Consider the following 18,057-nt stretch of genomic DNA (forward strand, 5'->3'; position numbering starts at 1 on the left):
GTCAGATCGATCGATCGATACAACTTCTCTGTCAAAGTCTGACATTTGTCTTCCATCACAGCGGCTCCATTTGCGACATAAATATTCAAGACAAGAAATACAAACATTAGACACATTTAAAGGAAGAATGTTCGACATGTTCCTCATAAATAAATCATAAAGTCTGTCCAGTGTAAATGTGTCTCTGAGTCATGACTGTCTACAATGAGGGAGAAGCTCGAGTCCCGCTGGCTGTGTTGTTGTCAGAGCCGTGTTTACATGGACGGGACGGCCGGCTCCTCCCCTTGTGTATAAAAGCTGTTTTAGTCAAGAACTAGAGAGAAGAAGAAGAACATACTCACTGATTATTTAGATGTTAGTAAGAGTTTTTCGATCACGCTCATTCTGTGTCAGTTTACATGAAATGTGAAGCTACGAGCTAACTAAAGAGCGCTAACATTAGTATGCTAACACAACAATGTGAAGCTACGAGCTAACTAAAGAGCGCTAACATTAGCATGCTAACACAACAATGCAGGACACAGGTGATTGCAGCTCGAGACCAGGGCAATTTTGTCCACAGCTTGCACTTAATGGTGCTTGATAATGGTGTGTTCCAATTTAATAACTCCATCATGTGACTGAATAGAGGGGGGTTGGAGGTGTGTCTCTGGAGGAGAGCGGGGGCTTCAGTATGGAGGAGGCGTGGCCTAACAACAGTTTGTTTTGGTTTCATGCTGGAGCTCAAGGAGCGACATCTACTGGATCAAAAAGCCGCACAATCTTCCTTTCAAACACCAGATTCATATTCAGAAGCTTTCAACATACGTTGGTTAGTTATTGTCTTCATCGGCACACACTGTACGGGGCTGGATATTTATAATCCTCATGGGTTTTGATGTCTTGAAGGATATTTAGGCGCGTACTTGTCCGACCTGATTGACAGGTGGGCACGGTGTAACTGTTTATCAAGAGGCTTGAAACCCGCCTCAGCTCCAGCTCTCAGCCTGCATGAAAAGCGTGTTACTGCATGGTGCTACTATACTGCTTTATTCAACAGTAAATGCATTCTGCTTAACAGCATTCATGCACTTTTTCCTGATTGATTTCTGCACCATGAAATTTCAAAAGTTCAACATGCACCTTCAGTTCATTACTGTTTGTTTATAAAAGTTTCCCTCCTCGACTTTTCTCCTCCTTTTCTTTGTCTTCTGCAGGACACATCCCTTCACCCACCTCCTTCTGACCCTCACTGTCCTTCACTCTTCCTCTCTAATTTTCTCTAATTGTCTTTTTTCATTATGACTTTTTTAACAGTTTTTCATCCATCCTCAAAGCCGCCATTTTTTATTCATCTCCTTCACAGAAGATGGCTGCTCTCTGCCTCTTCCTGTTAAAGCTCGTCGAGACATTTTGTTAAGTTTCTGACACCGACGAGACTCTCAAACTTTTCATCTGTTTTTTCTATCCAGCTTGTTTTTCTTATCACAAACTTTTATGTATATTTTTTCCGTTTATCTTTCTACCTCTGTCTCGCTCTTCTTCTCCTCTCTTACCGTTGGATACACGTTCGTTTCATAATTAGTTTAATAACTTGTGAAGTCATTTCCCGGTTTTCTTTATGGGAACGGATTGAGAAACACTAAAGTTTTCCCCTCACCAATATCCCATCCACAACTCCGCTCAGCTCTTTTTAGTTGTTTTTCAACATTGTCACAAAATGTGGTCGACCTTCCTGGTGACTGATGAGGAGGGCCGCACGGTGAGTCCTGCAGCAGCGGGAACGGTGGGGGGCGCCGCACTAGGAGGACCATCCCAGGGTCCGGTGGGTCTGACAAACCTGATGAGTGGACGGAGTACCTTTGGAGGGAACAAGCGTCGCAGGACAACATCGACAGGGCACGCCATGAGTGAGGCGCAGGAAGGGAAGGTAACTTCACTATCATTCAGCTTTAGGGACCTTAAATCTACAGATTAAGTTTTAAAGTCGATTTTGCTTTCTTGGTATCTTCAAACTGGACCCGAGTGAGAAGTAGCAGGACTAAAAGTCAGCTCCTCTGAGTCAGACGTTGAAGCTCTCTGACAGAAACCTGCAAACTGCTCCCTCCGGGTCGGGCTTGAGCTTCTTCCTCGAGCAAAGGAGTTCAAATATCTCGGGTCCTGTTCTCGAGGACGGTTAAAAAAAGATTGTGCTGCATCAGCAGGAATGCGTGCAGCAACCTAAACGTTTGAGTCGAGCTCGCACGCAAGCTTTTATTTTACCTGAAAGGCAACAGCCTGAATCTGAGCGGACCACATGAGCAGGGTGAGTCTGGAAGTCGGTGCGCTCGCCCCAACGGGACGCGGGTGACCCAGGTTTTAGTCCGGCCTGTGGCTTCCCGCATCTCGTTCCTCTCTCTCTCTCTGGCTAGACTTTATCCACTGTCCTATCTCTAAAAATAAAGGCATGAAAAGCCCAGAAATCCATCTTTGAAAACATATTGCGACCATATCAACACTGAACAAACTCAGATTACTTCAGAGGTTACAGAAAGTTTTACTTCCTTAATGTCGAAGGACTGCATTCGACCTTTGGTTTACATTTTTCACATTCAAATCCATCATGAGCACTTAGCAACATTTAGCAAAGTTGCAGAGAATAGTAAAAAAAAACTTCCTTGAAGAGGCAGAAACCTCGAGCAGAACCAGACTCATGATGACCAGCCGTCTGCACAGACTGCGTCAGGATCGAAAAATGGGATAGAGGGAGATGCAGGAAGAAGGTGAGGGACAAACGGGGTATTGTTGAGCTCTTATTAGGGGATCCTCATGATTTACTCATGTGACCCCCCCCCCCTCCCCCTGCAGGTTATAGGTCTCCTGCTTACGCCCCTCACCACATGGATGTGCCCAGAAAACGTTGAAAGGAAGGCGCGCAGTTTATGACCATAGGTGAAAGTTGGAACAGAGACTGCACTTAAACAAGTTGTTAAGTAGAGCTTCATAGTCAAGTTTAGCCTCCCGCTCCAGTCTCTTAACCAGTCAGACGCCGCCTCCATAACGTGATGAAACTGAACTTAGACATGTCTGAAACTTGACAGTAAGTAACCGTAAGTAGTCCCTTGACTCTGTGAGACATTCTGAGTTAAAGGAATCAAATAGAAGTAATGGTAAAAGTACTACTTATTAAAATAAGTCTTAAATATCATTTTCTGAGCTTTGAAGAAGTCTTGACTTCACTGAATGATACCCAAGTTGTTTTTTATTGTGTTCTGTCACCAGATCAAGTTGGCGTTCTTCGTGGCCATCGTTGGCGTCGTCCTGACCGTCCTCGGGGTCGGGACAGAGTTCTGGGTGGAGCTTTCGCCCTCCAAGAGTTTCTATAACAACCAGGTAAAACACTCAGTGATAAACAGTTTGTTGAGACACAAAGAGTGTATACAGACGTTCATTTAGACTCTTTATTATGATGCTAATTTTAGCAATTAGCGCAGCTTGCAGCTTTTTGAAAAGAACGACTTCCTGGAAGAGCTGTAACCTTAAGAACACAACAAGGCGCTGGTCTGGTGGTTGTGCGCTGGTTGCAGGACGTATACATCATCATCCTCTGTCACTCGCTCGCCGTGCATCTTGCTGACTATTTCCTTCTTTGTTTACACATCAGCTCACACAGACTTCACGCTGGGGCTGTCAGGAAAAAGTCTGGGTTAAATCAACAGGGGAAAAATGTCTGTGTGCGTTCACACACGCAGCTCATCCTGAACATTTCAGGAAGTTTTCAGGGAGTTTTGTGCAGTTGTGAAGGCACCACATGAGGCTGTTTGCAGGGACACTGAGACACATTCAGGAAGTTTTAATCTCTCCAGGAACGTGTTACACAACATTAAAAAAAACATGGGGACTAAAAAAGGAAAAAGAAGAAATGACTTCTTCACTGTTTGGTGCCAGAGGCTGAACGCTGGGATGGATGAAGAAAGTCTAAAAACCCTCTTTGATTCTGGCTCTGCAGACATGTCTTACTGCTCACTACGGCCTGTGGAAAGGCTGCTCCAAGACCCTGTGGGTGGCTGATATCGACCCAGAGAGAGAGAGCTGTGGACCTGCTGAACTACCCGGAGGTGAGTCAGAGAGCTTTTACTGACTGGTTTGGTGGATTGGCTGTCTAACCTTAATGCTGGCTGACTGCTCTGTGTGCGGAGGAGGAGGGGGGGAGGGGGGGATGATTGACAGCTCTGATGGCTGGCTGGACGTTTGATAGAGCACTCGAGCTTGTTGGACAGCGTTGTTGAGTTGGCATGAATGAGTGGCCTACCTGATTTCACCGGGCAGACAAATTATGCTTGGCTCGCTGTTTGACGGCTGGCTGGACGAACGCCCCGGCTGACTAACGGCCTGAGTCATTGTTACATAGTCCGAGTGAAAAAAAGATGCTTTCAGGTCAAGTTAAGAGATGCAACGTTTTGGATGATTGAGGTGCTCTGCTCATCCGCAACAACACGTCATTTCTGGTTTGAGTGTCCACTGTTTTTTAAGGATTTATGTTTGGCTTTGGATTCATTTTTTATTTAGGTTTTACATCCATCAAAAATCTCAATCAGTGTGTTGACATGGACTTGAGTTTCCCAGTTATGAGTCTTATATTTGGTGTTAACATGCACACACAGAGAAACCCACAGATTTTAATGAGTCAGCACATTTTGACGCTCTCTTTCATCTAAACTTCCAATTATTTTAAATTCCTTCATCACCCAAAGACAGAACTTAAGTTCCTTCTCTGCTCCAGAAGTAAGACGCTCTCGTTGCCGCCGCCATGTTTCTTCTGCTAATACGTCACAGTACGATGTCGAGCGCCGTCCTCATTCATGCACGGCCTGCTCTGAAGTGTGGAGAACAGGAACACAAAAGGAATACAAAAGAGAAATCCTTCCTGCTGTTCTTTTGTAAAGGCTCTCGAGATGAAAGTTGTTGTTGAATTGGCGCTCTTCAAATAATGATTCATTGATTGGCCGAGGCCGTGCGAGTAAGGCGTATACATGCCACATTATCATGTTTTTGTTTCAGAGTTCTGAAGGTAGCCAAACAGGGTTTCTCTAACCCGGGGTAAGGGAGCTGATGTTGACATGCCGGGTACTTAAAAGACCCGATCAAACCGATTACACGCTCTCCATATGATCAGAAAACACTCAGGGAAGGACCAAGACAGAAGAACAAATGTAACTGTGCAGAACTTTGCTGGATTGCTCCTTTATATCAAATTAAAGTCTTTTTTTTGTTTCATGGTTTGAAGTTTCTTCCTACAGGTGGAATGGAAAGAGCTGGTGGAAACAGCACGGTGTCTGTGGGCTGAACATTACATTTGGAAGTCTAAGTGGACTGCTTTTGATGGAGTGCAGCGAGAGATTATTAAAGCTATTTGCAGTTTTGCTCCCCTGTTGCATGAGTCACCTGCATGAATTCCCTTTTCTGAAGAATGACTCACTTCAAAAGCAAAGCGGAGACAGACAGAGAAAAGTCCACTGCAGGAGCTCTGTGTGTGTTCATCATCGGTGCCAGACAGGAGAGATGTTTAATTTTCATCAGAACAAAAAGGGGAAGTGATGGCGGGCTGAGAGGTGTTTATAATGTGGCTGGAGACTTTATGACATACAACAGGTGAGAGGAGACACACCATCGACAGCTCTCTGAATGCTGGAAAAATCGTTTTTCATCGGTGTTGACACAAAGCTCAACATTTCTATCACACATGTTGATATTATTTATGCAATAAATCATAAATCAAGTCTGTCCTGTGTAAATGTGTCTCTGAGTCATGACCGTCTACAATGAGGGAGAAGCTCGAGTCCCGCTGGCTGTGTTGTTGTCAGAGCCGTGTTTACATGGACGGGACGGCCGGCTCCTCCCCTTGTGTATAAAAGCTGTTTTAGTCAAGAACTAGAGAGAAGAAGAAGAACATACTCACTGATTATTTGGATGTTAGTAAGAGTTTTTAGATCACGCTCATTCTGTGTCCAAATGCAATGTGAAGCTACGAGCTAACTAAAGAGCGCTAACATTAGCATGCTAACACAACAATGTGAAGCTACGAGCTAACTAAAGAGCGCTAACATTAGTATGCTAACACAACAATGTGAAGCTACGAGCTAACTAAAGAGCGCTAACATTAGCATGCTAACACAACAATGTGAAGCTACGAGCTAACTAAAGAGCGCTAACATTAGCATGCTAACACAACAATGTGAAGCTACGAGCTAACTAAAGAGCGCTAACATTAGCATGCTAACACGACAACGCAGGACACAAGTGATCGCAGCTCGAGCCGAGGACTATTTTTTCCATAGCTTAATGGTGCTTAATTTTGGTGTGTTCCAATTTGATAACTCCTTCATGTGACTGCGAGTGGAGGGGGGGTTGGAGGTGTGTCTCTGGAGGAGAGCGGGGGTTTCAGTATGGAGGAGGCGTAGCCTAACAGCAGTTTGTTTTGGTTTCATGCTGGAGCTAAAGGGACAACTTCTACTGGATCAAAAAGTCGCACATTCTTCCTTTAAATGTGTTAACCTAAAGTTAACCTTATCGAGTATGAAAGCGGTGTGCAAAGAGAGGGGAACGCCGTGAACCATGTTCCTGTCTTAATAGATCGCGCTGCGTTCATGTTTTGTATTCAGACAGTTCAAAGTGCTGTTACTGTCGGGCTGACCACAGACAGACAGAGAGCTCTGTTTTGGTAAACGGGATCCGAGTGCAGCTTCTCAACACAATCACTGATTTAACCTCCATATTTGCTGCAGAGGGGGAAAAAAAACCCTGAACGCTGTAGCGAGGATTTAGCTTTGATCTCACTAATTAAGAGTGATGTGTGTGCGTGTTTGGATTGCTTGTGTGGGGAACAGATAGAGGTGTCACATTCTATTTTACAGCCAAACTCTAATTGCTGTAACACATTATCAGGACAGCGTTAGACTAATTGTGCGGGAAGCGTCGGATTGTCACCTTCAGTCTCGTTATTGACGTTCACAGCTGATTATGTTGTGATGGAGAGAATGATCGGAGCCAAAGCGTAAAGGACAGACGGAGAGATGTCGCTCTTTGAATCTCAATAAGATGGAAGCAAATCAGCAGATTACCTGTCCACCTTTAATGTTCCTCCTGTTAACTGTTTGTGTTTTTTCCCTCCTGCAGAAACAAACTGCACCTACTTCAAGTTTTTCACCACGGGGGAAAACGCTGTGTTGTTTCAGAAGACGACCAAAAAGAGTGAGTCAAACCTCTCGGCCTTTCAGTCGCCCACTCCCTCCTTTTCTTCATCCCTCCTTTTCCCACCTCTCCCTCTGTGCGTCCTTCTCTCCTTTACCTTTGCTCTGTATCCTTCAGCCTTCTGTCCACCCGCTCCCCTCCTCTCCCCTCACCTCCTCGCAGCTACTCGTTGTCTGCTTTTGTGAGTGTTTTTTGAAATCTGTTTCCACCCACGCTGCGTTCAAGTGTCTCCAAGCTGCAGTCTAACCTCTCATTTCCCTGGCAGCTACATAATGCATTAAGATCACAGAGTGCAGCACGCTGAATGAGGGGAGGCAGATGTATGCTGAAATGTGATTGTTCTGCTGGAAGGATTCAACAAACACAGACAAGAGCGTTTGAACAACACATAATGTTTTGTTCCATGATAATCTTCTGTCACTAGATATATAAGTGAAATAAAGACAACACAAAAAGGAACAAAAAGTCATTCACTGCATGTTCCTTTATTCATCGTAACATGGTGTTTTATAGGTCTGCAGTGGTTAGCTCTGTGTCCTCTCTGTGTGGAGGTTCCTGGTTTGAATCCCCGTCTGACAGGAGTCTCTCTGTGTGTAGTCTGCATGTTCTCCTCGTGCATGTGTGGGTTCTCTCCGGGTCTAAAGACATGCTCGTATCCTCCACTTTCCACACAACATTGTGTTTCCACAGCGAGCGCTGCAGTCCGTCTCCTGAGCATGACATCGGCGCCACTACGCTCTGCTCCGTTTCAAATATGCTGCGAGTCTGTTTCCAACAGAGAATGCTGCAATTCTACAATTCACTTATCAGACGCTTTTATCCAAAGCGACGTACATCAGAGAGTAAGAACAACACAAGCAAGGATCTAGAAAAAAGGGAACAATGTGAGTAAGAGCAAACGATCAGCTTTGAGTCTGATTGGACACACAGGTGCTGACAGGAAGTGACCAGAGGCAAAGCACAACATTGAGGGCAGTTCTTGAGAGCTCTAATCAGTATAGAAACCATCTTATAAGTCGTCGTTATCAAACAAAAACCATCGTCATGACCATCATCATCATCAATAATATGGAGACCATCATCATTAAGTTAGTAGGTATTCATGAAAGAGCTGGGTCTTTAGCTTTTTCTTAAAGGTGCAGGCGAGCGTCCAGCTTGACAGAATAGAACGACCGGTACAGGAAGTCAGACGAGGAAATGCACAGAGCGTCCGGTCAATTTCAAAATAAAACCCAACATACAGACTCCTGATCGTATTTGACATCACTTCATCAACATGAAGTCAAAACAGGCGCCGAATGAACAACAGATCATCCTCAGAGAGACAAAGCAACATGTAGTTTGGACGTTGTTCTCTTTATTACCGCGTGATCTTGTAGTTCTCCAGCTGATCATGGCTGCGCTCTGCTGCTCTCACGCCGTCCGATGGAGCGAAACTGTGGCGCTGCGGCGAGCATGGACGATGTACTCGAGCTAAACTGAATTTCTCATACTCGGACCAACACACAGAGAAATGCTGCTGGAGATGAATGAACTCTTGCATGTCGACCCCAAACTGGTCGAGGTATTCTGAGCACAGGTTCCTTCTATCACAAGTATTTTTTTTGTATTTTCTTGTGCAGGTCTGAACGTAGCGGCGGCCATGTTGGCTATGTTCAGCCTGTTCCTGATGGTGATGGGGTCCATATGCATCACCATGGCGCTCAGCAAAGAGATTCTGTTCTTCCTGAAGCCGGGCTCCGTCTGCTTCATTCTGTCAGGTCAGCTGAGGTCAAATCCACAACACGTCTTTTTATTGTTCTGTTTCAAACACGATATGTGAAGGAGCTCCGCCGTGTCCTCCGCAGGTGTCATGGTGCTCCTCTCTCTCTTGGTGTTCCATCAGTCCGTCCTGGCCTTCCTGGCCAGCGACCACACGGTCACCCTCCACCACGAGCTCTCCTGGTCGGTGTCGTGTATCGGCTGTGCGGGGGCGGTCCTCATCGTGGGCGGGATCCTCTTCCTGCTGCTGGCTCTGCCGTACAGCCCCTGGCGGCGGTGTCTCCCTCAGAAGGACAGCAGCAGCAGCAGCTAGTGGCCTGGAGGTGGAGTTGCACTTTCATCAGCCCCTTTTCTGTTTGGGAGGCGGGACGGTGCAGAGAGGGGCGAGGAGGTTTCCCAAATATGTTTGAGCATTGAGATCGTTTTATCTGTGATTTTAAAGGAACAACGAGAACTTTTACAGAGATTCACCGACATGTCCCATGCACAGAAAAATGACTTCTCTTTGTGCGTCATTATTTCCCGGTGTGTGACTGCTAATGCGTACACTTTGCTGAAAGGCTTTTTATGTGATTTTTCTCACTTAAATATAGAAATCAAGTATCTCCTCTGAAAATAACTCTGTGAGTCATGACTGTCTACAATGGGTGTAACACCCGAGTCCCACTGTCTGTGATGTTTTCAGAGTTTTCAGAGTCCTATCTTCACTTTGTTTACATCGCCAGGACGGCCGGCTGACTCCTCCCCTCGTGTATAAAAGTTGTTTAATTGAGGGACTAGAGAAAAGAAGAATAACATACTGTACTCACTGCTTAACTGTGTTTCTAGATCACGCTCATTTCAGGTAAATTTACATGCAGTGTGAAGATACGAGCAGAATAAAGATCGCTAGCATTAGCATGCTAACACAACAATGCAGCGCAAGTTGTTTTGGTTTCATGCTGGTGCTCAAGGGCGACATCTGCTGGATCAAAAAATCACATATAAAGCCTTTAATGGCCCTATAATCTAAAAAGCTAACATGAAGCGAGCAAAGTCTCTATCTCTTATCCTCTTTAAAATATGGTCTTAAAGGGAAATCTTGGCTTTTATTGCACACATTTTGAGGACTTATTAAAGCACTTCATTAAAAGTAATTTTTTGGCACAGACAGGCTCCGATTGTTTTTAAGTTATCTGACAACAATAAGCATTAATCGCCACAGAAATAGTTTTTATTTGACCCCTTTTTTAAACCAGAAACAATGACTTATCGCCGCCCTCAAAGCCACCAGACGTCATTGACAAAAGCGGCCATTTTCCATCAGAGAACCAGAAGCTGCTATCAGCAACTTTTTTTTAGAAGGTAAAATTGCTGCTCTTGTCTCTGAGGTTTGGTGTTCTTATGAACGTCTCTGAATACTCTGACTGTTCTTAGTTTCTGTTAAAGATGATGTCATCTCTAATGCTCAGACGTGTTTGGGAATCACTCCTGTGTTGTCTTACTAAACATCCTGCAGGGTTCGGAGGCAATTTACTGCTTGATCATTTGATAAAGTTTTGAACCATTTACATTAGCTTCTTTTGGTCGCACTAGCTTAATGCTAGCTCATCGAACGCAGCTCTGATTGTATTTTAGTATGTTGCTAACGGCATGCTAACAGTCAGGTTAGCATGCAGTATGTATATTTTGAGTATGTAAGATGTGGTTTCAGCCAAATCCTGTTTTAATTATCTGAATGCTAACATGCTAATTAAGACAATAAGCTAAGCCGGTGAGAATCAGTCATATTTTCAGATCTGTTTTTATCTTGCATTAAAGTCAGGGTTGATCATTTCCTCCAGATTCACTTTTTAAAGATTCTGGTGTAAATTGTCTTTAGGTCCTGACAGACATTAATAACTCAGGTTCTCTGAAAAAGGAACAAAAAAAAATCCATCATCTGTATCAGTTTGTAAGTCTGTAAAAACTTCAACCAATGTCTGCCACGAGGTACCAATCTGATGAACCAATCAGACGCCTCCCTGTCTCCCTGCTCGCTCTCTACCTCTTGCGTGCTCTAGCTCACACTCAAAGCTCGTCACCGATGACTTTAAGAGTTTATACTGAGAGTTTACTGAATGAGACATGAGACGACGTAGTTTCTACACAATGCAAGAGATGAGCTGAGGTCCACTTCTGGAGTAAGTGAGGGGGCGTGGCTTTAGAGGGAGCACAGAGGGGAGGGGGTGGGTGCAGACGTAGCACTGAGGGAATGCTACTTTCAAAATTAGCATTTAGTTACTTAGTTTTTGAAAAATTACCAACCCTGCCTTTAAGTCATGTTTATATTCACTGTGAGCTTAAATCAAATATGAGATTAGAACTAAAGTAAATATGTAGAGTCGCCTAAAGCTGTAACTGCTGCTGGATCAAAACCCCCCGTCTGCTCAGGAACCTCCGATCTGAGAACCTTTTTAAGAAACCTGTTTGTTTTTAGTGATGTGAACGTCTGCAGGTCTGTCTGATGGATGTTGTTGTTATTTATCAGTAAACATTTAGATTGACAGACATGAGAAACATTTGATTTTCCTCTCTTCTTGTAAAGGTACGCCATGTTGGATTCCTTTGTTTTCACACTTTATATGTATTTATAAGTTGTGTTGTATGAGCACAATGAACACAGTTTGTTTTAGCAGTATGTACAGTATAGATCCATAGTGGAGCCGAGGGTAGACGGCGTTGACATCATCTCAGCGTGTTTTTTTTTTCCACCACGTGTTTCTGTGTTCAGACTCTGAAACCGTCTCTGTGACTTTTTTTTGAAACCGAATCATTTGAGTATGAAATGACTTCATTTTATTATTAAACACCACATGAATATTTCACGTTTCCTTTTCTCTTTTTTTCTTTCTGCTCGCTCGACACGTTCTCAGCTTTCAGTCGCCGCCTCCTCTGTCGCCGCTTTTATGAACCCGCCCACTTCACACCTCTCTGCAGACACACCACGTTAACTGGCTGCGTGTTTGACCCCCGGCCTTGTTATGGTATCTGAGATTTACCAGTTTGAAAAATTAACCTGAACTCATCGTTCAAGAGTTTTAAATTACCGTTAATGAGGCCGTTCACACATGCACCCCTCAGAGCTCCCCCAGTCGCTTGTTCACTCGTCGTCCTTCACAGTAGGAGACGGGGGGGGGGGGGGGGGGGGGGTCTCTCTACTTATAGTTTCAAATATCCACCTAAAGAGAAGAACATACTGGGGAATAATAAGTATAAGGACGTGGCATACATCACACCATTCTGATTCTTTGGTTTGTTCTGGTTGACTCGGGACATTTCTGGGCGGGGCTTGTGTGTTTCCTCCAGCCAATGACAGCGCAGCAGGTGAGTTTAGGAGTGGATACAACTCAGTGATTGGACGCGATTCAAATTCTCTTTTGGAGATGCAGGTGAAAAACACCAGCGGTTAGCTTGTGCTCGCTCGCTACATTATCGGCTTTTGCAGTTCAACAAATGTAATATTCTCAGGTAGCTTGTGCAGGTGTAAGCTGTAAATGTGGGCGGCCGCTTCTGGTGCCGATGAACTCAGGAGGAGGGGCCAAGTTTTAACGAACATCACTGCTGACTCCAACTTAAAAAAAAAAACATTAGCTACATTTAGAAAACTACCGTTCTCCTTTAAACAGAAATAAATATGATGCTGTAAGATAGCTCATGTGGCCGTCAACGCTCTTACTCTGAAAAAAATAGAAGATCTCCCAATTGTGACAGATTCTGTAACCTCTGCTTCCACAAATTTTGATTAGCTTGATTTCAACGATGGGAGTTGAATTAAATTTACAAAAAAAAATTGTTTTTTTTAGTTTCATTTCCTGAAGATTTTAGAAAACTTTTAAAAACTCGAGTGAAACCGTCTCACCAACGTTGAGTGGTATGAACCGTCTTTGAGAGATGAGATTTTCACCTCCTATTCGACGGTGATCTGTGAATCCGAGCTGCAGGAAAAGAGAGAGCGCCGTGACATACAACAAAGGTCCCGGCTAAATTTGCACCCAGGATGTGTCAGTTACATGTTACACGCTGTTATACGATCCAGCACATACTTAGACTGCCGGACCACCCCGTCCACTTGGCAACCTTTACCCTCTGCTTTACAGAAGCCAAGTCGTAATGCTGATATTTCCGACAGCATGTGAAGGCAGCATGAGTTACAGAAAGCTGCATTAACATCACATTACATGCAGATTGGACCCTCCAGCGATCTGACTTTAAATCAGTCTTTGCTGAACTCTTATGCCGGTTGTTTGACACTTGAGGACCCCCTCCCCTCTCCTTCTGTTAAACGTAACCCCCCCCCCCCACCCCCCCCGCCGGTTAGTTCTCGTTATCCTGCTCGCAGCTCGTCTCAGTCACCATGTTGACCTCCTTCCAGACTCACGTCTCTCTGAAGCGTCTCTCATGCTGCGACCTCTTCTCTAAATATAGAGCGTGGCCGATAGGACTAAACGTGGCAGGAGAAACACAAACCTGGAGACGAGCTGCGCACACAAACACACTCTCAGAGTTGTTCAGAAACAAGACGTGTGATCTCTGTATGATGATACACACACACGCACACACACACACACACAGCGTGAGCACAGACTGAACCTGCTTTTAATCTGAACCCTTTCCCAACGATCCACTCTGCGGCCCCGCAGAGGATCAAATTATCCTGCTCTAATTAATGAGAAGTAATGAAGAGGAGTGAGCACGGATCTTATGTTGTTAAAGCTACAACTTTTTTTAATTTGAGTCCGCCAAGCGTAGCCACAGACCTCCTCCAACCTCTGTGTTAGTCAGGTCTTTATTTACACCAGCTGTCAATCACAGCAGTGTGGGAAGATTCACTTCTATGTTGCTGAGTAGAAGACTTTACAAACTCAATCAAACGCTCCATCACTGCATCGGCCCTTTAGTCTCCTGCAGAGGCTTGTCAGGACAAAAACAAACTAATTTTTAATTGTTCAAATTCAATTCAATTCAATTCAAAAAAACTTAATTTGTCCCTGGGGGGCAATTCAAAGGCACACAGAGCAGTAAATTAACAACAGTGCAAGTTAGATGAAACATTTTAACCTAAATATAAAGTGTCAATTTAAATACAACTTAAAGCTTAAACTTAACTTAAAATACAAAATATAAAAAGAGTAGATATAAGTATTCAAGTATTCAAAGGAGTGCAATGATACCTCACAATGCAATTTACGTCGATGAGACAAAAAAAAAGTACTGCGATGTGATACTTTAGTCTGACCAGCAGAGGGCACAATCTGCTTCTAGCGTTTTCTGTTTTTGGCGTCACGAGGAGGAGGGGGGGGGGGGGGCGTACAGGTACACGCAGTGAAGATGTTGCAAAATGCATCGTCGTGTTTCAAAGCGGGGGTGTAGAAACAAGTCGAGCAGATATCGGTCAAGACAAAAACAATGTGTTCAAGGATTGAAAAAGGACTGATGAACGACACAGAAAGCATACCATTATGACGCAGCAGGGGAAGCGTCCCCGCTGCAAAACTCGAGACACCAGATCATGTAAACAAAAGCTGGGAAGAAAGGGCTCGATTCACTGAAGACTGAAGCTTATGTATGTGTTAAACATAGCACCAAGCAGGGTGAAGTGCTCCCCTCACTGCCCTGCAGAGCAAACATCACCGGTGCTGTTTGGGTTTATTGATATAAACTATTATCTAGTCATTTGTGGAACAATGCGTCTCTTTCTATTCAAATCAGCCTCACTGCTAAAATGCTGTTATTCACAAACGACACACACTGCAACCAAAGAGTCCTGAGTGACACAACCCGTAAAGTTACCGAGCTCATGTTTTTTTTCTACCCATTTATTTCAGTATTATTGTCTTTGTACTTACCATGTCTCTGTCTTTCAGATCCTGCTCCTCCTGTTTTCCTGCCCTGATTGTGCTCACCTGTGTCTTGTTACCTGACTGTCTGTGTATATACTCCCTGTGTGTCCTCCCTCTTGTTGCTAGTTTGTATAGAGTGTTCCTTGTGTAATTTTTTCTTTTTTTTTTTTAACCTTGCCTGCCTTCTTGTTTTTGTCTTTTGCCTCCTGTTTTTGGATTTGTTTGCTCCTCTTTATGTTTACCTGTATACTGAACTGGACTGGTTAATAAACTATTCTTCTACTGAACTCTGCCTCGTGTGAGTCTGCTTTTTGGGTCTTTTCTCTGTTTCCTTCTGTTACTGAGTGAGTAAAACTTGTACACCAGTGATCAACTGGCGGCCCACAGGCCACATCCGGCCCCTCAAAGCTTCCTCTCTGGCCCAAAGAATACAAATGATCTCGGGTGATTAAACAAAAAACATAAAAATAAAATCACAAGGCTAGAATACTCACATTTGGTTAATGGGATGAATTACATTTCCTCTCTGCAGAGGTGTCAAGTAACTAAGTACAAATACTTTGTTACCTTACTTAAGTAGAAATTTTGGGTATCTATACTTTACTGGAGTAATTATTTTACAGCCGACTTTTTACTTCTACTCCTTACATTTTAAAAATAGCCTTGTTACTCGTTTTTCATTCCGGCTTATCATCGTTCAAAAAAACACACAAAACAACAAAAACCTATCCAGATAAATCGCGCCATCCAGATAGAGTGAATTTGACCATATAAGGGTAATTGTTACTAAGCCTGCCCTGGGGTACACCAATTTTCCAGTTTTGTTATCTTTCATCCGTTGCCCTCACAGATTCCTGCAGCTAAGCTTGGATAAACATTTACATTCCAATAAAGACGATTGATAACATGCCTCTGAAGTTTGACTTTTTCCACCATTACAATACTTATAGGCAACTAGTCATATCTTCCGCTCCATGAAACACATGTTAATGCTCAGTAGTACACATATATGGTTCTTTAATGTATTTGCATTGTACTAAAATGCGTTCATTTTCAATGGGCATGAATGCGTCTGAAACAGGTGCATCCCAAATGTTTCAACATTAACATTTTAATATAACATTATAGTCATTATGGCCTTTAGAAAAAAATTTTTTTGGGGAGGTGGGGTTGTGCACTATAGACCCCTGTGGCGCAGCCTAAGCTTTTGTCCTTAATGGCATTTTTTTTCCTTACATTACTTTTACTTTTATACTTGAAGTAGTTTTGAAACCAGTACTTTTACACTTTGAGTAAAAAGCTTGAGTTGATACTTCAACTTCTACAGAAGTCTTTTTAAAGCCTAGTATCTATACTTCTACCTGAGGAATGAATGTCAATACTTTTGACACCTCTGCCTCTCTGACACCAACGTCTTCACATCAGACTTCACTGTTTTTGTCAGGCTTATGTGCGAGTGTATTTTAAAGTCCTGCCTCCGTAGGGTCTGTGTGTGAAGCTGACCTTGCACAAATGTAGTTGATGACCTCTGTTGGACCCCGTAACAAATGACACATAAATAACAGATTCAGCAATAAATAATGCTAAACAATTCTGTCTGGGTTAAAAAATAATAAGGATTCAAGTCAACCTGTGAGATATATATTACATTAGTCCAGTGCTGTTAAAACGTTATCAAAGTGTGGAGATGGTATGGAGCCGTTACCATGACAACGATGTGAGTTGTGGTTTTTGTCTCCTAGTGCTCCATTCAAAGAGAAGCTTTGTTTGAAACAGGGGAAACTCATTTTGTATTTTTTGAGTCTAGCCTCTCGAGAATCTTAAAAATGTCCCCCTCCTTCTAGCTCGTCATCTTCATGTGGACGTAATAGTTCTGAGTCAGCATGAGAGTGCAGCTCCGCGCAGAGCAAAGGTGAAGATAGCTTCTCTCCACAGTTCTTGTTTTTTGCTCACTGTCCAAAGAAACACTCTGAGCGGTTTGTTCAACCCTCTCTTCTCTTTTCAAATGGAACATATTTATGAGTGAATCTGTACTTTGAGTCCAGATGGTTTGATTGATGGAGCATGTACGGTCTTTGGATCTCTGTGTCTCATGAAGTCTGACTGCCAGAGCTCGGCTATGCCGCACCCAAAGTCATTCACCCTTAAAGTCATCCAATCCCCCGAGTGTACTCGACGAAAACTGATATCAGGCTCATGAATCTTTGCAATTTAACTGGCTCAAACCCAGAACACAAGTGTGCTGGAGACTGCAGTTGGATATTTCAAACAGTTACAAGATGGGAGACACACACAGACAGACTTTAAACCGTCCAACACAGCAGCTTCCTGCTACAACCAGATACGTCTGCAGCACTACAGATGTGAAATTAGAAATGTCATACGTGTCCGGACGGAACGGTCATTAATAAATATCAGACATCCTTGTAAATACATTCTACAATTTTACAATTCACTTAGCAGACTCTTTTATCCAAAGCGACGTACATCAGAGAGTAAGAACAACACAAACAAGGATCTAGAAAAAAAGGGAACAATGTCAGTAAGAGCAAACGATCAGCTTTGAGTCTGATTGGACACACAGGTGCTGACAGGAAGTGACCAGAGGCAAAGCACAACATTGAGGGCAGTTCTTGAGAGCTCTAATCAGTATAGAAACCATCTTATAAGTCGTCGTTATCAAACAAAAACCATCGTCATTACCATCATCATCATCAATAATATGGAGACCATCATCATTAAGTTAGTAGGTATTCATGAAAGAGCTGGGTCTTTAGCTTTTTCTTAAAGGTGCAGAGGGACTCTGCAGATCACATGGAGTTTGGAAGTTCATTCCACCACCGGGGGGCGACAGAGGAGAAGAGTCTAGTTAGAGACTTAGGACCCTGTTGTGAAGGTTGGATCAGACGCCTTTCATTGGCAGAGTGTAGTGGGCGGGAGGGAGTATAGACCTGGATCAGAGAGTTAAAGTAAGGAGGAGACTTTTCTGTGTCTGTTTTGTAAGCGAGCAGCAGAGTTTTAAATGTGATGCGAGCAGTAACTGGGAGCCAGTGTAAGGAGATGAACAGCGGAGTGACATGTGCTCTTTTAGGAAGGTTGAAGACCAGTCGTGCTGCTGCATTTTGTATCATTTGCAGAGGTTTGATAGTGCATGTATGACAACCTGCCAGTAGAGAGTTGCAATAGTCGATGTGTGATATCACAAGAGCCTGTACCAGGAGCTGTG

General features: G+C 43.6%; 1 protein-coding gene across 1 annotated transcript; it reads left to right on the plus strand.

The window, feature by feature from the left end:
- Positions 1-1,660: 1,660 nt before the first annotated feature.
- LOC132991102 (voltage-dependent calcium channel gamma-6 subunit-like) lies at positions 1,661-9,489 on the plus strand. Its single transcript, XM_061059718.1, has 6 exons — positions 1,661-1,909; positions 3,241-3,351; positions 3,968-4,076; positions 7,135-7,209; positions 8,832-8,969; positions 9,057-9,489. The coding sequence occupies exons 1-6, from the start codon at positions 1,700-1,702 to the stop codon at positions 9,281-9,283; spliced, it is 870 nt and encodes a 289-aa protein (XP_060915701.1). The 5' UTR covers positions 1,661-1,699; the 3' UTR covers positions 9,284-9,489.
- The last annotated feature ends 8,568 nt before the right edge of the window (positions 9,490-18,057 follow it).

This window comes from Labrus mixtus, chromosome 16 (assembly GCF_963584025.1).
Source record: "Labrus mixtus chromosome 16, fLabMix1.1, whole genome shotgun sequence".
Lineage (NCBI taxonomy): Eukaryota > Metazoa > Chordata > Actinopteri > Labriformes > Labridae > Labrus > Labrus mixtus.